At 52.2% G+C, this 24,860-nt stretch overlaps 1 protein-coding gene across 2 annotated transcripts; it reads left to right on the top strand.

The window, feature by feature from the left end:
* The first annotated feature begins 413 nt into the window (after positions 1–413).
* NUMBL (NUMB like endocytic adaptor protein) lies at positions 414–22,802 on the top strand. 2 transcript variants are annotated; one of them, XM_012774538.3, is made up of 10 exons: positions 417–653; positions 4,078–4,162; positions 5,792–5,931; positions 6,891–6,965; positions 7,059–7,133; positions 8,066–8,206; positions 13,877–14,066; positions 17,487–17,792; positions 19,737–19,859; positions 21,393–22,802. In XM_012774538.3, exons 1-10 carry the CDS (start codon positions 630–632, stop codon positions 22,031–22,033), a joined length of 1,800 nt encoding a protein of 599 aa, XP_012629992.2. In that variant the 5' UTR covers positions 417–629; the 3' UTR covers positions 22,034–22,802. The 2 variants fall into 2 exon arrangements, with proteins under 2 accessions (XP_020138834.2, XP_012629992.2); XM_020283245.2 differs by having other exon boundaries at positions 414–653; positions 6,891–7,133.
* Positions 22,803–24,860: the final 2,058 nt, after the last annotated feature.

Here is a 24,860-nt window from a genome sequence, read left to right as displayed (position 1 = left end):
TCATTCCCCCTCCCCCTCCTTGCAAAAAGTGCCTCGTCACCGCTTCTGCCCGCCCCCGCCGGGCTGGGAGAACCGTGGGGTTAGCCGGAAGATTTGGGGATGTGGGGCGGCAAGGCGCCTTCTGCAGCAACTCTTTCCGACGCGGAACTGGAGGGGATCTGAGGTCAGGGGTCACGGAAGGGAAGGGAGCCCTCGCCGGGAAGACCTGGGGTAAGGACTCCGCGAGGCTCATGTGCATGCTCAGCCCGCGACTGGCCAATGGGCGTGGCGGGGCGGTGGCCGCACTGGAGAAGGCGGGGTTATATTTGCGTACGGGCGTGGCCTGCGGGCCAAGGGGCGGGGCTGGGGCCGGCGAGGCGCCGGGACGGGGCGGGGTCTTTTTGCATATCCAGCCGGCTGCGGGCCAATGGGCGGGGCTGGGGCGGAGAGCCGAGGCTGGAGGGACGATCCCCCGCCCCCGGAACGGAATCCTCCGGGGAGCCGAGCAGGCTCGCGCGTGCATCCCGCACCATCCCCCGGCCGCGGGCCCTGGCCCGCGTCAGAGCGAGCCGCCGCCGCCACAGCAGCAGCAGCACTCGGGGAGCCGGGCCCAGCAGGGGCCGCGGGAGGCGGGGGCGCCCGGGCCCTGGATGTCTCGCAGCGCGGCGGCCAGCGTGAGAAGGGCGGGAGAGGGGGGCTCGGGTCGGGGGCGGCGCCGCTGCTGATGTGGCGGAGGGTGGAAGGCGGCCGCGGCGCCCGGATGGAGAGACAGTGCCAAGGCTGAGGAGGGTGGTCCTGGGTGGGCGTCCAGGAACAGGCCCCCACCAAGCCAAAGCCCGGGAGACGGGGTTCCCGAGTACAGACCTCGAGGCCGTCCCTTACCAAGGCCCTGGAAATAGGGATCCTGGACAGACTCCCCCCAGAATATCAAGGACAGGGCTACAGAGATTCTAGGTACAACTCTCTAGGCAAGGTTTTGGGGATGGGATCCAAGACACAGCCTCCATATGAAGGCCTCCAGGAGGCAATCCCTGCCTGAGAGGATCTCTAAGCCCAGCAGCCCCCTAGGCAAGGTCTATAAGGATGGGGTCCCTGGGTGCAGCTTTCCCACCAAGCCAAGGCCTGGGGGAATTCCAGGCACAGTCTGCCCCCAAGCCTCAGGGGCATCCTGGGCACAGCATTCCACCCCCCCAAACCTTGGGCGGCGTCCCAGGTATAGCCCCTTCTCAAAACAAGGTCCCCGTGCCTGGGACTCTATCCAACCCCAGCCTGAATAAAATAAGAATTTAAGGCAACCTCCTGTCCCCCCCACCCCAGGCTTGGTCAAGGGTCCCAGGGCACAGGTCCCTAGGCCACCCCCTTTGTCCCCAGGGCTGCTCAGCTGTCCGAGAGAGAGGCCCCACCCGCAGACAATGCGCCACCTCCCCCTCCCAGCCCTGGCCCCCCAAGCTCCAGGATCCAGGCCCGGCTGGGGGCGGCTCCCCAGGGACCCCGTGCAGCCGTGCAGCGTGCAGCATCCGTGGTGTTAGCGGCTTTGTGTGTGGTACCTGGGGGGAAGGGGGAAAGCAAGTGATCGGGAGGTGGCTAGGAGTGTGACCCTGTGTTTGTGACTGGCTGTGTTCATGTGTGCATGCGCTGCAGCTGGTGACTGTGAGGAATCCTGTGTCGTGTGTCTGTGTGCGTGCTTGTGGTTGTATGTGGTGGTGTCTGTGATTGTGTTTGTGTGTGACCTCAGTATTTGTGTGACTGTATGTGTGTATGACAGCCGCTCACTGTGCAGTCCCCTGTACTTTTTAGTCTGCATGGTTGTGACTGTGTGGTTATGTCTGTGATTGTCTTTTGTGACCTGTTTGTGTGCTTTGGTAACTATAACTGGATATGTGACAGTATATGTGTTGAGTCTGGGGTTGGGCATGTGTGTGACTGACAGGGTGTAGGCGGAGTTGTGACTGTGTGTGTAAGTGGAATTGTGTCTATGACTCCACGTCTGCGTGTGACTCTCCCAGTGACTGAGAATGTTTGTGGTTGTATCTATAACTGATTTCATATATATGAGTGACATACAACTGTCTGCAGCTCTGAGTGTGTGACTGCCATTGTATCTGAAGTTACATCTATGGGACTGGGGTTGTGTATGACAGAGGTTGTATATGCTTAACCATGTCTGTGTGTGTGACTGAGGTTGTATAAATGACTTTATATCTAGCTGTGTCGTGTGTAATACCAAGTGATTCTGTGTATTTATAGTCTTGTATGTGTGATTTGGGTTATAAATTTGAGTTGGTGTCCGAAACACTGGCTACTTTAAGGGGTTATTTAATTGTGTGTCACTCAAGCTATGGACATGTCTATGTGTGCTGATGCCAGGTAACTGTGTGTGTTTGTGGGGGTGTGTATGTGACTGTGGCTTCCATATTCCTGTGTGTGACCCTGGGTGACTGTGCCTATATCTGTGTCATAGTCTGTGAGAGTGTGGCTGTTTTTGTCTGTGTGTGTATGTGCTGGATTACCTGTGTTTGAACTTGTGTGATTTGGTGCTGAGAGGACTGGACCCTGGTTGCACACGTGGCTTTGTCAGGGACCAGGTCTTCTTATAAACCCGGCACTAAATGGCATGTCTGGGCTACAGCATTTGTGTGTATACACCCAACTGTGTCCTTGTGATATGGAAAATTAAAACTGTGTGCTTATGTCTCGGTGTGTGAGATATTCTGTGTGTAGGTGGGGCTGTGACTTTGTGCACCTGTCCACACAGGGCTGTGATTATATGTGGCCACATACTTGCCTATGTGACTTGTGTATCTGCATGAAGAAAAAAACGTATGTTTCTCTGTGATGGTGTGACATGGTACGGCTGTGTGGGGGACACGTGGTGACGATATTATGACCAGCATAGATGGCTGGGGAATGTGCGCACTGGTGCTGTGAGACTGTGCTTGCAGGACCACTTCTGGAATGTTTCTGGATATGTCTGAGGGTAGCCGTCCTTGGGGATCGTGGTTTCTGGGTGGTGACATGCTGTGCCTTGTGTGTGTATGATGCACAGGGCTACGGCCATCAGTATCTCAGTGAGTGTGTATTGAAGACTGTCCTTGTAAGTGTGGCTGTCACCGGAGACTCACTGGTGCTGCAACCAAATGTGAGTATGTACGACTGGGAACGTGTGACAGCATATGACCCCATGAAAGCTGTGCTGGTGTGACTGATGCACTTGAGGCTGAAGGTCCACGTGCAGCTGTGGCTGTGTGTGGTCTGTGGTCCGCCTGTGTCATCTAGTACCATGATGTCAGTGTGCGACAGTGGAGATACATGTGGCGAGTGTGTGTAGCTATGATTGTGTCATTATTGGCATTATTGGGTGTGATTCTGTCTGGGTGGGCCTGTGACGTGGGTACCTTGGGTGGGTGCCTGAGGAAACACGATTGTCATGGGGTGTGGTTGTACTCTTGTTGCTCTGGTGTGTGTGGCTGGGCCCAGTTCTTTGTATGTGGCTAAGAAAATGGAAGTGACCAAATATTAGTAGCTGGTGTGACCAGGTGTGTGGTGGGGCCACAGCGGGCTGGGACACTCTTACAAGTATGTGGGCAAATGTCTGTAGTACAGACTGTGTGTGTCTGTGAACGTGAACATGTGGCCAGATGTTTATAGTGGCAGCTTTCTGTGTTTGTGACCATTTCTGTGTCTCTGTGCAATCTGAGGTATGTAGTGATAGTGTCTGTGTGTAACCAAGAGTGAAGAGCTTTAACCAGGTGCTAGGGACAGCTGTAGACATGAGTTGGCTACATATAGGTGACTGTATTCTATAGCCCTGGACATGTGTCTAGAGAGCAAGGCCACTGTCCTCACACCATCCCCTTGGTACTGAGGGTCTCTTGAGGCCAGCACATCCCAAACAAATTTCCCCCCAACACACCTACTCATTTCTGGGCCCTTGGAACCAGGTGGCTGATCTCCTTGGTAACAGTTGCCATGGCAACTAGGGCTCTCATCTGGGAGCCTGGATGGAGGGGGCTGGCTGAAGTCCAAAGGTGTAGTGTGGTAGGGGATGGAGCCCCACCCCAAACAAACTTCTCAACTTCTCCTCCCTCCCTTGGGCAGGGCGGACCCAGGAGGCCTGAGCAGCATCTGCCCCCAGCCCCTTGTGGGGCCCCGGGGCCCCTTGAAACCTCCAGGACGGAGCCAGGTTAGTGGCCAGCTTGGGACATGGCAGGGGCTGAGTGGGTAGGAGGGTGTGCTTAGCATGACCAGGGGAAATGTACCCACAGCTACCCCAGCTTCATGATGTTCATGAGTGCATGTCCTCAAACATCTCCCCGCACCCTCAGCGACCGCCAACCCTGCTGGTTCCCAGACACCGTACCCCCGCCAGCCTCACGCTCACAGACGCAGGGTCACACACACTCAGACCCTCGCACGTCTGCGGACACACACACGGATGACGATCTCTTTCAGATCCACACACACTTATTTTATTTTTTATTTTTTTGAGACAGAGTCTCACTTTGTTGCCCAGGCTAGAGTGAGTGCCGTAGCGTCAGCCTAGCTCACAGCAACCTCAAACTCCTGGGCTCAAGCGATACTCCTGCCTCAGCCTCCCGGGTAGCTGGGATTACAGGCATGCGCCACCATGCTCGGCTGATTTTGTCTATATATATTAGTTGGCCAATTAATTTCTTTCTATTTATAGTAGAGATGGGGTCTCGCTCTTGCTCAGGCTGGTTTTGAACTCCTGACCTTGAGCAATCCACCCGCCTCGGCCTCCCAGAGCGCTAGGATTACAGGCGTGAGCCACCTTGTCCAGCCCTACACACACTTATTAACCCAGTGACAGACACCCTTAAAGATGTGCGTAAGTAGAGGTTCATTCACGCCAACATGCACACGCACCTGCATGTTCATGTGGATGGATCGATCCACGCACACAAATACAGAGACCCATTCCCAGACAACACCCAGACTCACACAGGTGATCGCAGGTGCCCACCAGATACACACTCTCAAGAGACCCGTTCTTGCACACACCCCACCAGACGACACACACAGACCCACACGTTCCCAGGCAACAGCCGCACTTTCACACACAGACACAGCCTCCCAGACGGCACCTGTGGTGCCAGCCTCTCACAAAGGGCTACACTTCTGCACAGCCTCACAAAGAACACTCAGCACTGACGACAGTCACACGGTCACAGACAACACTCCCAAAGACAACGACCTCGTGTTCTTGCACACTCTCACAGATGCATCACGGTGTACGGACACACAAGCCTGGCATCAGACTAGACACAGTTGTCACAAAGTGACAGAGACAAGCCACCATCCCTCACACTCACACCCCCCCCATGCACCATGACCCATGCAGTTCCCAGCTTCTGTGCCCTCTGATCCCCTCATTGCCTGACCCTCATGCCCCTAAACTCCTGACCTGGTGACCTCTGACCCCTGTGCACTCTAACCCCCATGCCCTCCAATGCCCGACTTGGCATCCTTTGGATCCGTGTGGCTCTTGGCCATCACATCCCCAGCCCCCAAGCCCCGAAATCCTGCGATCCATAACCCGCCACCGCAGACCTCCACGCCCCTTAGCCCCACGTTTCTGAATCCCCACTGCCCAACTCTCCCGTTCCCCTGCCACGTGCTGTCTCCTTTCCCTGTGTCCCTCAGTCCAGCTGCTGATCCCATGTCCTCTGACCCAGTGACCCCACGCTCATGTTATCTGACCCTAACCTCCCCAAGCACGGTGTCCCTTCCCGTTGAGCTCCATACCTTCTGACTTCCGCCCTTGACCCCCACCCCTGTCCTGTGTCACCAGACGGGGCGGGCACCATGAACAAGTTACGGCAGAGCCTGCGGCGGAGGAAGCCAGCGTACGTGCCGGAGGCGTCGCGCCCGCACCAGTGGCAGGCGGACGAGGACGCGGTGCGCAAGGGCACGTGCAGCTTCCCGGTCAGGGTGAGTGGGCGGGGCGCACGGTGGCGGTCGGCTCTCCGCAAGATTGCTATGGCAAGAGACTTCACGTTCTCAAAGACCTGCAGCCTGTGGGGGCTCCTTCGAACTTGGTATTAAAACCAAGACATTCTCTGTACCAGGAAACTATTACTACATAGGGGACATCATGTCAAGGGTCACCCTATTGTATGGGGGTTCACAGTTTCCAATGGTGAACCCTCTGCTGGGAGGTCACATGAATTGTGTGGCATTTGCAAAGCGCTCTACTGTCAGGGGCTTTCAGGTCTAGACAAACACCACCCTACGATGGGAGGGAGACAGCAGGATTCGGGGCAAGGGCTGTGGAGCTCAGCTCTTCCTGGCTGGGCAACAGCTGGCGGTGATCACAGCCCCTCCACCTTACTGTCCCTTCCTCCGGAAGCAGACCCTGAGTGTGAGGGGCTCCTTAGGGAGGCGCAGGAAGCGCTAGTGGGAGTGAGGAAGGGAAGGCAGCCAACAGAGGGTGTGTTACAAAACTGCTGCTGTGGGCAGCTGAGCTTCCCACGGGGGAGTCATCCCTCTATAGGTGAGGGGGCTGGGGCTGGAGTACCCCCCTCCCGCCAGTCATTGCAGGGCGCTGGCCCACGCTCCTCCCTGCTTTAGGGTGAGCAGAGCAGCTTTTGGTGGCCTGGGGCCAGTCCTCAGGCACAGACTTGCAAACACTGGCGTTCAGAAGGACCAGAGTGCAGTGTTAAGGCCCAGGGATATAGCCAGACAAAAACTGCTGCGACATGCCACGCTTTAGTCTTCTCATCTGCACATGGGTACTAGGAATGGGGGTGTCCCCCTTGCAGAGTTGAGGTACAGAATAAATGAATACATACTAGGTGCTTAGATTATTGTCCGACACGTGGCACATGCTCGGTGGACACTGGGGTTGTTGGTTACTGTGCTGTTTCATATCCTCCCGTCCCTCACCCAAGTACCTGGGCCACGTGGAGGTGGAGGAGTCCCGAGGGATGCACGTGTGTGAAGAGGCTGTGAAGAAGCTGAAGGCGGTGAGTGAGGCCGGAGCGAGGGAGGGGCGAGGACAGAGAGGACAAGGCAGCCCCGACCTGACCAGGTCCCTCTGTCCCCATCTCTCACCCCAGATGGGCCGAAAGTCCGTGAAGTCTGTCCTGTGGGTGTCGGCCGATGGGCTCCGAGTGGTGGATGACAAGACCAAGGTAGGAGGCCAATGGGGGTGGAGCTGGACCCCAGGGGGCCCCTCTCTTCGCTCTGCTTGAATTGGGACCAAGGACAGCTTCCCACCCCGTCTGGGATATCCCTCCCTCAGGGACCGTCTAGACTATGCCATGTGCTCATTTCATTCACAGTTGGAGACCGAGTGCTGTGGTGGTTTGTGAGCTAGTATGGATGGTGGGTGAGAACAGACTGGAGCAGCTGCCTGATCCCAGCTTGGGGGACCCTGGGCATAAGATCTGGGCCTTGTTATGTCATCTAAAATAGGGGAACAATAACAGCCCCTACCATTACATGGGAAAGTAGGTGCAAATGGCTTAAGATGGTGCCTGGCACATGGTAAGCACTCAGATCATGGAATGTTAGTTGTTCCATGTTTTTGGTCGTTCCGCACAGCCAGATGGAAGCGCCCCAAGGCCGGGATCTGGATATCTGTTTGCCCACCACTGAGTCCCCTGCCCAGAGACTGCCCCAGGAGGTGCCAGGAATGCTGGGAGCTGGGTTAATGACAGAACAGGATCACCATATTTGCAGGCGGTTCCCTCAGCCTGAGATACTGTTCCCTGCCTTTTTGCCTAATTTAACCTTTGGGAAGCTTTGCCTGACTGCACCCATGTTGGCTTTCTCCATCCCAGCCCTGACCCCTCCGCCTGTGTCCCTCCATCCTGGTCCCGAGTCCTCTGTCCACGCCTCCCCCATTACAGCCCAGCTGTGACTCTGGGTAGTCTCCAACTCATGATGGGTCTGACTTCCCCGGAGAACTGGGAGCTCCCTGCAGGAGGGACCATGCCCGTCTCCATGACTCCCGGGTCCCCACCCCATGCAGGACCGGATTTCACCAGACACTAAGGGAATGTTGAATGAATACATGAAAGACAGTTCATGCTCCTCTCCTGGCCTCCCTGTCCACTTCTAGGACCTGCTGGTGGACCAGACCATCGAGAAGGTCTCCTTCTGTGCTCCTGACCGCAACCTGGACAAAGCCTTCTCCTACATCTGTCGGGACGGGACTACCCGCCGCTGGATCTGCCACTGTTTCCTGGCGCTCAAGGACTCTGTGAGTATTGCCACAGCCGGCCAGCCCTTCTCTCCCATCCCAGCTCTGCCTTGGTGTCCCAGCCCCACCCCGCAGGCTGTGTGGATCCAGGCAAGTCACTCACCTCTCTGTGCCCAGTTTCCTCATCTGGAGATGGGGGTGTACTCGAAGTTCCTAACTCAGACAATTATTGTGAGACTTGAGTGGGTTAATACAGGGTGTTTAGAACAATGCCTAGCACATCTGAATCATGCAGCAGTGGCGACAGCAGACAGGAACATACAGACTGTCAGGGTGCAGCGCCATGGATTTTCGCATAAGTAAAAACCCCACCCAGGTCGGCCGGGCGCGGTGGCTCATGCCTGTAATCCTAGCACTCTGGGAGGCCAAGGCGGGAGGATTGCTCGAGGTCAGGAGTTCGAAACCAGCCTGAGTGAGACCCTATCTCTCCTAAACATAGAAAGAAATTAATTGACCAACTAAAAACATATATACACCTGTAATCCTAGCACTCTGGGAGGCCGAGGCGGGCGGATTGTTCAAGGTCAGGAGTTCAAAACCAGCCTGAGCGAGACCCCGTCTCTACCATAAAAATAGAAAGAAATTAATTGGCCAACTAATATATATATATATATAAAAATCAGCCGGGCATGGTGGCTTGTGCCTGTAGTCCCAGCTACTCGGGAGGCTGAGGCAGGAGGATCGCTTGAGCCCAGGAGTTTGAGGTTGCTGTGAGCTAGGCTGACGCCACGGCACTCACTCTAGCCTAGGCAAGAAAGCGAGACTTTGTCTCAAAAAAAAAAAAAAAAAAAAAAAACAAACAAAAAAAAACATATATACAAAAAATTAGCCGGGCATGGTGGCGCATGCCTATAGTCAGTCCCAGCTACTCGGGAGACTGAGGCAGAGGGATTGCTTGAGCCCAGGAGTTTGAGGTTGCTGTGAGCTAGGCTGACGCCACGGCACTCATTCTAGCCTGGGCAACAAATGAGATTCTGTCTCAAAAAAAAAAACCCACCCAAGTCAAATTAAATATCCTGACCCCCGAAGGCTCCCTGGGGTCCTTCTCAAACAACACCCCACACAGCACCCACTGTTCCTTCAGCCTCAATTCATTTTGCCTGTGGTTCTTAATAACTTAGGGGAATCAGGGGCCCCTCTGAGAATCTGATGAAAGTGACATATGGACCATCTTCTGAGAAGCATTCGTGCAGTTAAGGTACTGAGGCTTGTGTCAGAACCACCCCCCATACCAGCGGTTTCAGTGAAATAGAAGTTTGTCTCTGTTTCATGTGAAGGAAACCTAAGGCAGTTGGTGTGGCATTGGTGTGGCACCTCTGTTCATCAGGAGCTGCAGTTCCTTTCAACTTTTTGCTCCTCCAGAGTAGGGCTTCCACTCTATGATTCAAGATGGATACGTATGCTCCAGCCTTCACGTCTCCATTCCAGCCAACGCCAAGTAGGGAGGCATGGAGAAGGGCATATCCTTTCCTCTTCAGGAGGCACATAGCCATTTATTTACATCCTATTGGCCAGAACCTAGTCACATGGACATTCCTGGTTGCAAAAGATGGTGGAAAATGTAGGCTTTATTCTGCCCTGTGCTCTGGTCCCTGACCTCAGACTCCACAAAACACTGGCAGGAAGCCATAGTCTCTGTTCCCGACATTAGCCAGTGTTTGATTACTAGCAATAGAAATTAATCTGGCTAACTTAAACCCAGAATGAGATTAATGGAAGGACCTGAGGGATCTCACAAAATTGAAGGACAGATGGGACCATTGAGTCTCAGAAAGGGCAGAGAGCACAGCAGCCTTGCACACTGCACAGCTGGGCAGTTTCTTTAGGGCACTGCTGCAGAAGAAATTCTGCAACACTCTGGGTTCAAATTCCAGCCAGAGGGTATGGGATTAGCCTAGCTTGAGTCAGTGTCTTCCCGTTGGCCAGAGCAGGGTGGAGCACCCAGACTGACTTATACAGTGTTGAAGAGGAATTCCCCACAGGGAAACTGGGGTGCTGTTATCAAAAGCGGGAGGACTGGATGCTGGCCAGAACAAATAAGACCTGTCCATCACAGGCCCTAACAGCCTCTACTCAAGCATTTCCCGTCTTCCCCTTCATTTTTCAGAAATCTCCACTCCAAATAGCTCTGAGCCTCCAAAACTAATCAGTATCCCCAACCTCCCCACGCACACAATTCAGAACAGAAACCAGATAGCAGACGTGGAAAATAAATTTGAGAATGGCAGTGTTGGTTAGTCACTATTTTTTTAAGACAGTCTCGCTTTGTTGCCCAGGCTAGAGTGAGTGCCGTGGTGTCAGCCTAGCTCACAGCAACCTCAAACTCCTGGGCTCAAGCAATCCTCCTGCCTCAGCCTCCCGAGTAGCTGGGACTACAGGCATGTGCCACCATGCCTGGCTCATTTTTTCTATGTATATTAGTTGGCCAATTAATTTCTTTCTATTTATAGTAGAGACGGGATCTTGCTCTTGCTCAGGCTGGTTTAGAACTCCTGATCTGGAGCAATCTGCTTGCCTCGGCTTCCCAGAGTGCTAGGATTACAGGCATGAGCCACCACGCCCAGCCCGTTAGTCACTGTTGATTAGTACCTGCCAGAGGCTGGCGTGGAGGTATTAGGAACCCCAGAACCCGTAGCAACTTCTGTTTCCTGAGCATGGCATAGCGGATAGTAGTCATATCAGTAATCTCTTGCTGCGTAACAAATTGCTCCAAAACTTTGTGGCTTAAAGTTATAGTCATTTCTTATCTCTCATAGTTTCTGTGGGTTAGGAATTTGGGAAGGGCTCAGCTGGGCGGTTCTGGCTCCAGGTTCTCTCATGCTGTTGCCATCAGATGGTGTCTGCAGCTGTAACACCAGGAGGATAGCTGGACACTCTCTTTCTTCCTGTAGTCTCAGGACCTCTCCACAGGGTCTTTCCAGCATGGAGGCTTCAGGATAGCTCAGGGGTCCAAAGCGAGTGGACAGAGAGAGAGAGTGAGTGTGAGCATGAGCATGTGAGTATAAGAGAGAGCAAACACACTCACAAGCCAGGAGGAGCTATATTGTTGGCATTTTGGACTTAGTCTTGGAAGTCAGACAGCATGGCTTCCGTGGTACTTTATTTGTCCAGGCAGTCACAGAGATCTTCCCAGGTCTTCCCTGGCTAAGGGCAGAGGACATAGACTCCACCACTAATGGGAGAGTCACGAGGTTCTAGAAGAACCTGTGGGGCCAGAAATTAGTTGTGGCTAATTTTGGAAAAAACACTGCCAAATGGTTAGTAGTTGGCTAGTGTAGATGCAGTGTCAAAGTATACCACTGTGGGACCCGAGCTTCTCCTCTCTGGGAATAGTAGTGGCTTCACACAAGTTTGTGGGGAAGCGTTCATTGTGATCGTCCACAGAGAGTTGTAAACAGAGTCCTGTAATAAGTGTTCAACAAATAGGAATAGTTGCTATAATTTGTAAACCATCTGGAGAAGAAAATCAAAGCTGAAAAAGAACAGGACCATCCTCTGAGTAAACAGTGTGATGTTGGGTGAATTCCTCCTCACTTCTGGGGAAGTAGGAAGTTTTAAGCATTAAAGCAGTAGAATTCCCAGGATTCCTCAACTTTAACTTTTTCTTTCTTTTTGAGGTGAAAATTTTTTTTTTACTTCTCTATTTCCAATTTGGATGCCTTTTATTTCTTTTTCTCGTCTAATTATTCTGGCTAAAATTTCTTGTACAACATTGAAAAGAAGTGAGGAAAATGAATATCCTTGTCTTGTTTCTGATCGTAGGGGGAAAGTTTTCATTTTTTCCCCATTGATTATGATGTTAGTTGTGGGGTTTTCATAAAAGTCCCTTATCAGGTTAAGGAAGTTGTCTTCTATTCCTAGTTTGTTGAGTGTTTTTATCATAAAAGGGTATTGGACTTTGTTAAATGCTTTTTCTGCACCAATTGATATAGTTATTTTTTTCCCCTTCATGTGGTTTTTTTTCCTATTAATGTTTTCCCCTATTACACTGGCTGTTTTTCATATGTTGAACCAACCTTGCATTCCTGGGATAAATCTTACTTGGTCATGGTACATAGTCCTTTTAATACGCTGCTAGGTTTGATTTGCCAATATTTTGTGGAGGATTTTTGTCCTCAAGTTTAACTTTAAGTGGTAGCTGAGCAACTTGGTTGGGAAACAGAAGTCAGATACATCTCTGAATCCCAGCTGTCACTTGTTATAATAGGTGTGTTGATGTGTCACCTGAACCTCAGTTTCTTCACCTGTAAAATGGGTTCATAAGAGCGTCCATCTCTTGGCACTGCTGCGAGGATTCTGTGAGAGGATGCCAGTCAGGGCTCAGCCCAGGACTGGACAGATTTCCACTGACACGTACGTGGTAATTCCTGTGTGTGGCTCTATGCGTATGCCTTGCCTATCGTAGTTCACCTGATTATTGCTACAACCCTGTAAAGTATGTATTCTTGAGAACCTCACTTTACAGGTGAGGAGACTCAAGCACTGTGACAGTGCCTGAGACATTGACAGTGACATTTTTGAGAACATACAGTTAGGAACTGGGAAGCCAGCATCAATCCCAAGCTGGCTGGCCTTGGGGGCTCCCAAGGAAGCACTCAAGAAACAAGGGCTGTTGTTTTCTACTCCAACATCGTCATAAAGCTTTCTCAAGCATGCTGCAAAGTTGAAAGACTCATACAGTACCCAGTTACCTGTACACCCCCAACCAGACCCCACGGTTAGCATTGCCCTGTGCTTACTTTTTCACCTATCTACCCATCTGATTTTTCTTTATGCATTTCAAAGTTGCAGACATCAGACTACCTCCCCCTCAACACTTCAGCATGCACACCACTAAGTAGAATTCATATTTGTTTCCAGATCTTTTTCTTTTGAAGTGAAATACGTGCATATCTTTGTTCAGGCTGCTGTAGCCAAATACTGTAGACTGGGTGGCTTAAATGACAATCATTTCTTTCTCACCATTCCAGAGGCTGGCAGCCTGAGATCAGGTGCCAGCATGGTCCAGTTCAGGGTGCAGGTTCTCCCTTCGTGGTTTGCAGATGGGCGGGTGCCTTCCTGCTGGAGCCTCCCATGGGGAGGGGAGGGGAGACACCTCCTATCTCTCTCTCCTTTATAAGGACATTAATCCCATCATGAGGACCCCACCTCATGACCTAACATAACCCTAATGATCTCCCAAAGGCCCCACCTCCCAAACCCCATCACCGTAGGATTAGGGCTTCACCGTAGGAACAGGCAGGGGGAGACTCGAACATTCGGTGCGTAGCAATGCTACTGCATAACCTTCGGTGTACGTCAGATGCATTTTGACAACACAAGACGTGTGTAACCAAACTCTTATCAAGATTTAGAACATTGCCAGCAGCACAGATGTCCCCTTATGCCCCTTTCCAGTAATGGTCCCCCCCCTGCCCCCCAAGAAGCGACCACTGTTCTGACTTTTTTCACTATAGATTACTTTGCCTCTTCTAGAATTTCAGGTAAGTGGAGCTGTGCAGCAGGCACTCGTTTGCTCCCTGCTTCTTTCGCTCGGGGCTGTCGTTCGCAGCTCTTCCTGGAGCACTGGCGCCCAGAGAAGTGAAGGGACGCATCTGGGGCCACCCAGCGCCCCTGGCGTCGGGTCCCCAGAGACGCGCCTCTGACCCCCGCCCCAACCCCCCTCCCCAGGGTGAGAGGCTGAGCCACGCCGTGGGCTGTGCTTTCGCCGCCTGCCTGGAGCGGAAACAGCGCCGCGAGAAGGAATGTGGGGTCACGGCTGCCTTCGACGCCAGCCGCACCAGCTTCGCCCGCGAAGGCTCCTTCCGCCTGTCGGGGGGCGGGCGGCCCGCCGAGCGCGAGGCCGCGGACAAGAAGAAAGGTGGGTGCTGCCCAGGGCCGGCCGGGCAGAGTCGGGAGAGGTGGGGCCGGGAACCCAGTTTTGGGGGAGAGCTGCAGAGGTCCAAGGAGCTCAGTTTACCAGGCAGGGCAGCAACCCCCAAGTTTGGTTACAGTTCACAAAGTATATGTCAGTTTAAGGAGTTCTTTGGGCAACAAATCAGGTGGGGGCTCCAAGCAGTTTACTCTCCGCCACATTCGGGGGCTCCCAGAGCTTTTCAAGATGTGTATCAAGGCCTCTGAGGTTAGTTTGCTGGATTGTGCCTGGCATTTTAAAAAATGAAGTAGAAATACAGGCTGGTGGCTGGTGCCCGTAATCGTAGCTACTTGGGGGGCTGAGAGGCAGGAGGATGACTTGAGACCAGGAGTTGAAGACCAGCCTGAGCAACATAGACAGACCCCCTCTCTACAAAGACTTTAAAAATTAATGGGCATGGTAGTTCTCCTGTAGTCCCAGCTACTCGGGAGGCTGAGGTAGGAGGATCGCTTTTGCCCAGGAGTTAGAGGCTGTTGTTAGCTACAACTGCGCCACTGCACTCTAGCCTGGGCAACAGAGCAAGATCCCATCTCTTAAAAAAAAAGAGAGAAAGAGAGAGAGAGAAAGAAAGAGAAGATATATCAAAGTACATTGAATATAGTACATGTTAAATATAGTTTAATGATACGTTTATTTGAGCATACGTGTATGTCTATGTAAGGTGTTGCCATGTAAAAAGTATATCTTACTGTGATCAGAAAGTTTAAAAAATACCTGGTAAAACTCGAACATTCTAGGTAAATGGTAAATACTTTGTAAGTTCTCAAACAATGTGATTTTTTAAAAATATAATTGTATGTATGTGTTGAATTACAATGTGATTTAATTTTTACTTTTTTTTTTTTACTGTGGATTCCAGTTTTAAAAATTTTAGAAAATAATGCTTAGAGTTTACAAAGAATTTACCATTGGGAACTGAGCCAGATTAAAGGAGACTAAAGAAACTGGACAAGTATTAATAGATGCAATGTGTGATCCTGAATTGGATCCTGCATTGTAAGAAGAAAATAAAAGAATATCTATAAAGGACATGAATCGGACAATTAGGAAAATCGAAATATAGAATGTTGATTGGATAATAGTACTTATCTTTGTTATATGTCCCCAGTGAGAAATTATACTGTGGATAAATTATGCTGTAGGAGAATATCCTTGTTCTTAGGAGGCACATAGTGAAGGCTACAAGCTTGATGGTATAGAAAAAAAATAGAGAGCGAGCAAATGAGCATGCAAATAGGATAAATGTTAACAACAGGGACCACAGATTAAGAGAACGTGTTTGTTCATTGTTCCATTATTACGATTTTTCTGTAAATTTAAAATATTTCTAAATAAAAAGTTAGGAAAACCTAAGTTTTTATAACTTACTAGGATATTAGAGTTTACAAAGTAGGTTTTTTATTTGTAAATTACATGACCATTTACAAACCTCTTTTTTTTTTTTTTTTTTTTTGAGACAGAGTCTCACTTCTGTTGCCCAGGCTAGAGTGCCACGGCGTCAGCTTAGCTCACAGCAAGTTCAAACTCCTGGGCTCAAGCAATCCTCCTGCCTCAGCCTCCTGAGTAGCTGGGACTACAGGCATGTGCCACCATGCCCGGCTAATTATATATATATATATATATATATATATATATATATATATATATATATAGTTAGCCAATTAATTTCTTTCTATTTATAGTAGAGACGGGGTCTTGCTCTTGCTCAGGCTGGTCTCAAACTCCTGACCTTGAGCAATCCTCCCGCCTTGGCCACCCAGAGTGCTAGGATTATAGGCATGAGCCACCGCACCCGGCCTACAAACCTCTTTACAAAGTTCTTCGCAGTTTCTGAAGTATTTTGCTGTTTACATTTTCTTTAGAATTTGTAAAGAATTTTACCATGGACAAAGTCAATTACAGAGTGAAGTTGACAAGGGGAATGATAGAGTTTATGATGTGTTATTGTTTATAAAGAACACCCCGATTGATTATGCAGTCCTTCACAACTGACACATATTTCTTTGCTGTTTACAAAGGATATCAGAATTTATAAAGAATGCTGTCACATGCAAAGCACGAGTTTCAAAGGGTTTTGCTGTTTTCAAAGGATAGTCTAATTTCCAGGGGCTTTGCAGTACAGAAAGCACTATTATTTGCACAGCCAAACACAGGTTTACAAAGTGAGGTCTGATTTGCCCAACACGTGGATGCGCTAGATCAGTCTCCAGGCGCTGCATTTTAACTCCAGGCTCTTCCCGGTGTAGGAGTCAGGGAGCAATGCGCTTTCCAAAAGTTGTTTACCACACTTTGTTGGATTCCAAAGCATTTAACATTCACTACCTGAACTGACTCAGAGGCCTTGGCAGGTAGCATAGGGATGTTTATTTCAGGTTTCTAGTTGGGAAGCTGGAGCCCGGAGAGGGGAGGGGACTTCCTGAGGTCACAGAGTGAGGTGGGGACAGAGGTGGTTTCCTGGTCCCAACCTGTCCTGGGCTGTTTTTCCATTGCTCTGGGCCAGGCCTGGGTGGGTTCTTCCTGGCCTCACCCTGGATGATGGGTTGGGGGTGTGTGTGTGGATTGGGGGTGGCGGGGTGCCCTGCCCTTAAAGAACCTGCCTCTTGTGCTGAGTGGGGAGGCCAGGTTTCCTACTAGGAGGACAGTCCAGTGGGGGGAATCCCAGGCTGAGGGACTAGAACAATCTGGAAAGCCTCTCAGAGGATGAAGCGTGCCAGCCCAGGTCTGCAATGACTGGGAACAGCTGGAGGAAGGGAGGAGGTACCCGAGGCGGGCAGGATTGTGAGAGGTAGGGAGACAGAGAGGGAGCAGAGAGCAGAGAAAGAGCATGATCGGGGGAGACCACGCTAGAGGGAGAGACAGGTCAGGGCGGTTGTTTGGCACACAGACTCGAGTCAGCTGCCCCTTGCTAGCAGTGTGACATGGGCAAATCACTGACCTTTGCTGGGCCTCAGTTTCCACATCTGTAAAATAGGAATAGAATCAGCCTCCTGGGTGGTTGTGTGGATTGAATGAGTTGATACTTGCAAAGCACCTGGAGCAATGCGTGACACATTGCTCATGCACCAAGTAAGTATTTGTCAAATGATCAGAAAGGGAGACAGAGGGTCTCAGGGGGAAGAATGGGACAGCAGCAGAGCAAGTCGGATCAGGGCAGAAAGCTAGGGCAACACAGAGGGTCAGGCGGGGGGACAATTTCCCAAGGGCCTCCTAGCGAAGGTGATCTTGGCTCGGGTGGGGGTGAGGGCTGCGTCAGGGCTCTGACCAGCTTGTCTGGAGGGCAGGACATAATTGGCAGCCTTGGGGAGTGACCAAGAGGCCTCGAGTGCCAAGGTGAGCTGTCTAACCCCGTCTCCCCCATGTCTCCAGCAGAGGCAGCTGCTGCTCCCACTGCGGCTCCCGGCCCTGCCCAGCCGGGGCACGTGTCCCCGACACCAGCCACCACATCCCCTGGTGAGAAGGGTGAGGCCGGCACCCCGGTGGCTGCAGGCACCACTGCAGCTGCCATCCCCCGGCGCCATGCCCCTCTGGAGCAGCTGGTTCGCCAGGGCTCCTTCCGCGGGTTCCCAGCGCTGAGCCAGAAGAACTCGCCTTTCAAACGGCAGCTGAGCCTCCGGCTGAATGAGCTGCCGTCCACGCTGCAGCGGCGCACTGACTTCCAGGTGAAGGGCACAGGTGAGCCCTGGGCCCAGTGGGAAGTGGTGTCAGTCAGAATCAAGTAGCGCTGCCTGATGTGGGCAAGGGATAGAGGAGCGGTGGGACACGCTGATTGATTAGCACTGTCTGCCATGGGAAGGGAGAGGAGAGAGGAGGCACGAAACATGTTTGATTAGCCATGTCTGGTCTGGGTCTGGGGTGGCAGACAGGCATCACAAGTCATGATCCATTAGCAATGTCTGCTGTGGTGAGGGAAAAGGAGAAAGATGGCACACATCATGATGGGTTAGCAAAGTCTGCTGTGGGTAAAGAAGTCTGCCTTGAGTGTGGGAAAGACGAGAAGCAGCACAGCTGCCTGTTTTTGCTCAGGAGTAGACTCCAGCACGCTAGGTTAATACTCCCTGCAAGCATTAGGCCAGTAGAGCCCTGAGATCTGGCCAGGTGAAGACACAGGTGTATTCCTCAGGCTCAGAGGAAAGTATTGTGAGGGATTAATGATATCTGCCTAGGGATGACATTCATCATGATCTTTTAACAGTGTCTGCCATGAGCAAGAAAAGGAGAGGGGGCGCACCTCACGCTTAATTAGCAAAGTTTGCCACGGGCAAGGGAGAAGAGAGAGCAGCAGGAGTGCAATGTTTTGCCCAAAGGGGAGACTCCCAGAATTTGGTCAGTGGAAACATGAAGTGAAGGGCACAAGTGCACACAGAGATCCAGGGGTCAGGGAGCATAGAGATGGGTCAGTGACGTCAGCTGTGGGCACAGCGTTGGGCAGAGACAGTACCCATCGTATGGAGGAAGGAGGTGGCAGATAATGATTGATTAGCAATGTCTGCTACAGGTAATGTTAGGAGAGAGGTGGTATAACTGTCCTGCTGTGCTTGGAGGGAAGATAGAATTACAAGGACCTGTCCCTTCTGGCATTTGGCCATGAGGTCTGGCCAGGTGAGGGGTAGAGTGAGCAAAGAGCTCAGTGGAGGAAAAAGCATCACGTTTGATTACTAATGCCTGCCACAGGCCAAGGATAGGAGAGTGGTTACAACCTAAAAGTAACATCTGCCGAGGGAAAGGGAGAAGAGAGAGGTGGCCCAGTACCAAGTTTTTGCCTGGGGCAGACAGGCAGAAGGGCCGTCTTCCTCCCAGCAGCCCGTGAAGCCATGTGGTCTGGCCACCTTCCTGCTTCTATTTGCCAGATCTGTGACACCCACCCCTCCTGGCCTCGGGGATTGGTGTGGGAGGGTGTTGGTCTATATCCAGGAGGCAGAGCTGCTCTAAAAGGTAACTGCTGAGCAGATGCCAGTGCTTGCCGAGAGTGACGCACACGCGCTGCACGCCTGCAGCGTCTCGTGGCCGTCACACCCCTTCACACTCGCTGTCCTCATGCAGCCTGACACTGAGGGCCGCACACACCCGGGACTGCGCAGGCACTCCCTGAGAGGTGGCAGGCTCCCCAGGCTTTATTTGGAAACCTCATACTCCTGCGACCAGCTGCACACTCGCGTGGATCTGGTTGGCTATTTACACAGAAATTTCCCAGACTCACACGGATGTCACACCCTCACGCACGTGTCACACACACTCAGAAGTCACACACTCAGATTCACACCAACTTGGAAGCCATACACGCAGAGTCACGCATACTTGCAAACACACTGGTGCGTCCCACGGGCGGATTCACTCGCACTTGGGAATCACACGTCAGGATGCCACACACCTGGATTTCAGCCATCAAATGTCACACACCAACTTGGCTGTTGTACCACTCAGATGTCACACAAACATAGGGACAGTTATTTTTGTGGCCATGGCCACTTAGTTCCTATAGGGTGGACCTGCTGGCCTGCACTACTGCACTATGGGACGGAAAGGACCATGGTCGTAAGAGAGGGCCACCTGAGGGTGCAGGGGTAAGGGGCAGGGCCCTGGCCTGTTTCTGACCTCCATCCTTCCCTGCCTTCCCAGTGCCTGAGATGGAGCCTCCTGGTACCAGTGACAGCGATGGCATCAATGCTCTGTGCACACAGATCAGCTCGTCCTTTGCCAGTGCTGGCGCACCAGCAGCAGGGCCACCATCTGCCACAACAGGTGAACCCCGCCCTTCCACCGGGCAGACACCTGCAGTGCCCCTCCCGAGTTCCCCTTCTCCGTTCAGGGTTAATCTTGGGATTCCACAGGCTTAGAATCTTGGGATCAGTTTAGAACCATGGATCATTTTAGAGCCATGGGATTACCTTATTATTTTTTTTTTGAGACAGTCTCATTCTGTCACCTGGGCTAGAGTGCTGTGGCATCAGCCTAGCTCACAGCAACCTCAAACTCCTGGACTCAAGCAATCCTCCTGCCTCAGCCTCCTGAGTAGCTGGGACTATAGGCATGCACCACTGTGCCCAGCTAATTTTTTCTGTTTTTAGTTGTCTGGCTAATTTCTTTTTATTTTTAGTAAAGACATGGGTCTCATTCTTCTTGAGGCTGGTCTTGAAATCCTGACTTCAAATGATCCTCCCACCTCAGCCTCCCAGAGTGCTAGGTAGGATTATAAGCCTGAGCCACCACACCCAGCCCAGGGATTCCCTCAGAACCTTCGATTGTCTTAGAACCCTGGGATCATCCTAGAACCATGGAACATCTTAGAAACATGGGGCCATTTCACAGGCATCAGTTTATCCTAGAATTATGGGATCACCTTAGAGCCAAGAGATCATTTTAGAAACATTTCATCACTTTAGAACCATGGATCTTCTTAGAGCCGGGGGCTTATCCTAGAACCACAGGAGCACCTCAGAGTGTCAAACAATGTAAATGTAGAACTCTAGAATCCTAGAAAACAATACTTAGAACTGTTGAACTTTCTCAGTGTGTTAGACTAATACACTCTGAGAAGGATCCATGCACTCTTAGAATCTTGGCTTCCTAAAACAACACATTCTGAAAGTATTAGAATCAAGTGTAATATTCAAAATATTTGCTGCCAAGTTTGGCACTGACCAGTCAGGAGTGCAGTGGGACTGGGTGGATGTCAGTCCTACTTAGCCTTTTCTTTCTTTCTTTCTTTCTTTTTTTTTTTTTTTTTTTTGAGACAGAGTCTCGCTTTGTTGCCCAGGCTAGAGTGAGTGCCATGGCGTCAGCCTAGCTCACAGCAACCTCAAACTCCTGGGCTCAAGCGATCCTCCTGCCTCAGCCTCCCAAGTAGCTGGGACTACAGGCATGTGCCACCATGCTCGGCTAATTTTTTCTATATATATTAGTTGGCCAATTAATTTCTTTCTATTTATAGTAGAGATGGGGTCTCGCTCTTGCTCAGTGCTGATTTCGAACTCCTGATCTCGAGTAATCCACCTGACTTGGCCTCCCAGAGTGCTAGGATTACAGGCATGAGCCACCGCGCCAGGCCCTACTTAGCCTTTTTCATCATAGGGCCTTAGAGTGTCACATTACGTGGTCCCGGATGGTTAAGTCACTTGCCCAAAGTCAACACAGCTAGCAAGGAGCAGAACAGGGATGCAGAGGCAGGCGGCCTGGCCCTCGAGTCTGTGTTCCAATCCCCACGCCTTCCTGATCCCAGCCCACGCTGCTTTCACTGAAGCCCTGGCCCCTCACCTGCCCCTCTCCTCTCTCCAGGGACTTCTGCCTGGGGGGAGCCCTCTGTGCCCCCTGCAACTGCCTTCCAGCCCGGGCACAAGCGGACACCTTCGGAGGCTGAGCGATGGCTGGAGGAGGTGTCCCAGGTGGCCAAGGCCCAGCAGCAGCAGCAGCAGCAGCAGCAGCAAGCAGCCTCGGTGCCCCCAGTGCCCACCATGCCCCCTGCCCTACAGCCTTTCCCCGCCCCCGTGGGGCCCTTTGACACGGCACCTGCCCAGGTGGCCGTGTTCCTGCCGCCCCCACACATGCAGCCCCCTTTCGTGCCCGCCTACCCAGGCTTGGGCTACCCGCCCATGCCCCGGGTGCCCGTGGTGGGCATCACACCCTCGCAGATGGTGGCCAACGCCTTCTGCTCAGCCGCCCAGCTCCAGCCTCAGCCTGCCACCCTGCTTGGGAAAGCTGGGGCCTTCCTGCCCCCTGCTGCACCCAGTGCCCCTGGGGGCCAGGCCCACCCACGCCCCAACGGGGCCCCCTGGCCCCCAGAGCCAGCACCCGCCCCGGCCCCTGAGTTGGACCCCTTTGAGGCCCAGTGGGCAGCGTTAGAAGGCAAACCTGCTGTAGAGAAGCCTTCCAATCCCTTTTCTGGCGACCTGCAGAAGACCTTCGAGATTGAACTGTAGCGCGAGCTGCCCTGTCCACCCCATCATCTCCAGGTGCCCCATGCCTGGGAGTGGAGGCACAACCTCTCCCCTACTCCTGCTCCCTGGGGCTCTGCCTCTCAGCACCCCCTCAACACCCCTTCTCTCAGCTACCCCCAACACTACAGAACCAACATTGTGACGCCCTGGTTGCAACGGGATGGAATTCAGGGACGCACCCAGCCTGGCTAAGGGAGCCATTTCACTGCCGGACTTCGGCTGGCAATGCCCTCTCCCACCCCAGACCCAGGGGAGGGCCACAGTCCCTCTGAATGCCCTCGGCTCACGCCACATTTCCCAGTTTCTGTTGTTGACCTTCCACCTTCCAGTGTTGGGCAGGATGGAGGAGGGATGCCTATTTAGGGGCTCTCCTGGCCCCCACACGCGTGCCCACCCCAAGTCTGATCGTCTCCTCCCCCCATACACAGCACAAGCTAAGGGCTCCCCTCTGCCCACTGCTGCGTTCACTGCCAATGCTGTGCTCACCCCCATCGCCTCCCCCACTCTGGGGCCCACGTCTCAGGGGGGGCAGGGTCCGAGTTGGGGGCCCAGGAGGTGGGGGAGGGGAAGAAGATGCTCAGTTACCTCACGTGGTGCCCCCTGGGGAGGGGTCCGGGAAGAAGGGGAAGGGGTGCCTGCTGGGTACTTTTCTATCTTTTATTTCCAGATTTTTTTTGTATCTAAACTTGCAGATTTGTATTATACAAGGACAGCCAATAAAGGAAGAATATAATGGTGCCCCTCTCGGGAGCACAGGGCGTGTGTGTGTGTGTGTGTGTGTGTGTGTGTAGGGATGGTTTGTGGCCACAGCCTTTCCTTCTGAGTCATCTACTAAAACACAAAAGGGTCTCCCTGAGTAATAACCTCTGAGTCAAAACACGGTCACAGGTACCGCTGAGCAGCACCTACCCCCAGGCGGGTAGTAAAGGGACCCAAAAATCAATCATCCCATTTCTGTTCCTTACAGATTTTAAACCAAGGAATAAAAAGCAAAAAATATTAGCTAATGCTAACGAGTTCAATACTAATATTTCATTTTATTTTATTTATTTTGAGACAGAGTCTCACTTTGTTGCCCCGGTTAGAGTGGGTGCCGTGGCGTCAGCCTAGCTCACAGCAACCTCAAACTCCTGGGTTCAAGCGATCCTTCTGCCTCAGCCTCTCGAGTAGCTGGGACTACAGGCATGCACCACCATACCCAGCTAATTTTTTCTAAATATTTTTAGTTGACTAATTAATTTCTATTTTTAGTAGAGACCAGGGGTCTTGCTCTTGCTCAGGCTGGTTTTGAACTCCTGACATTGAGCGATCCTCCCACCTCAGCCTCCCAGACTGCTAGGATTACAGGCGTGAGCCACCACGCCCAGCCAATATTAATATTTTAAATAATCAGGTTGGTAATAGTATATCTTTGGCCAGGCTGACAAAGCTTTTTGTCAGTTGCATTTTCCATAACTCGGGCTAAAATGTCACCTGGCATGGCACCAGGTTGTTTTGCAGTCTATTTCATGGATCCCTTGATACAATCTAAAAAAAAATGTGAAATTTATATTGAGTTCTTTATAGCTCTTTTTTTTTTTTTTTTTTTTTTTTTTTTTTTTTTTTTTTTTGAGACAGAGTCTCGCTTTGTTGCCCAGGCTAGAGTGAGTGCCGTGGCGTCAGCCTAGCTCACAGCAACCTCAAACTCCTGGGCTCGAGTGATCCTTCTGCCTCAGCCTCCCGGGTAGCTGGGACTACAGGCATGCGCCACCATGCCCGGCTAATTTTTTATATATATATCAGTTGACCAATTAATTTCTTTCTATTTATAGTAGAGACGGGGTCTCACTCTTGCTCAGGCTGGTTTTGAACTCCTGACCTTGAGCAATCCGCCCGCCTCGGCCTCCCAAGAGCTAGGATTACAGGCGTGAGCCACAGCGCCCGGCCGAGTTCTTTATAGCTCTTTAAAATGAAGTGATTGGTTTTGTGCAGCCCAATCCCCATGAGATGGATGGGGAAATTGAGTCACTTGCCCAAGGTCACGCACCTGATCAGTGGGGGAGCTGGGATTCAAACCTGCTTCTGGCAGAAGTCAAAGTTAGTCATTAAACCACTAGGCTGTGAGGGGACAAGCCTAGGTTCTGCACCACTGTTCCCAGTACAGCTCACTAACCCACTCGTGTACGTGGACGAGGGGACCTACCACTGACAGATCCGACAGGCCACCAGGGGATCCCCAAGCAGGGAGCAAAGGACTCTGCTAGATACCCTACCCTGAGCACATCCTTTCCTTGTAGCTTACGTTTAAACAGCCCTTCGACGACCCTTCGGGCTGAGTTGGGGGCATCTTGGATCCCGCCTAGGCCCTGACCCCTCTGGTTGTGGCTCCATCCTCACCCCGGCCCATTCTGGGCCGCCCCTGCTGTCTGGTGGCAGGTCTGTCTGCCCCGCCAACTGTGAGGGAGGGGAGGGTCTGGGGCCGTCTCGGTCATTTCCGGGTGCCAGCACAGAGCCAGGCACAGAGGAGACAATCTCGGCTGTTCACCTCTGGAACCCACTGGGGAGTGAGAGGGGCAGAAAGGGCCTAGGGCTGGGACAGAGAGAATCTGAGCAACTGCGCGCCATCTGAGCTTCAGATGGGGAACTGAAGCCACAAAGCTCACAGCAAATCGGGGACAGACGCAAGGCCTCCCCCGCCGGACTGGGCTTTGCAGAAACCATTCTTCCCTGTGCCAAGAGTAGTCCTCCTCAGGCTCCCCACGACGGCCCACGTGGAGGCGGACGGGAGGGGCCGTCCTGGGGAGCGCCACAGACCTGTCGTCTCCATACC

The sequence above is a fragment of the Microcebus murinus genome, chromosome 16 (assembly GCF_040939455.1).
Source record: "Microcebus murinus isolate Inina chromosome 16, M.murinus_Inina_mat1.0, whole genome shotgun sequence".
Lineage (NCBI taxonomy): Eukaryota > Metazoa > Chordata > Mammalia > Primates > Cheirogaleidae > Microcebus > Microcebus murinus.
The sequence above is the reverse complement of the archived record's forward strand: the minus strand, read 5'-3'. Positions and strand labels throughout refer to the sequence as shown.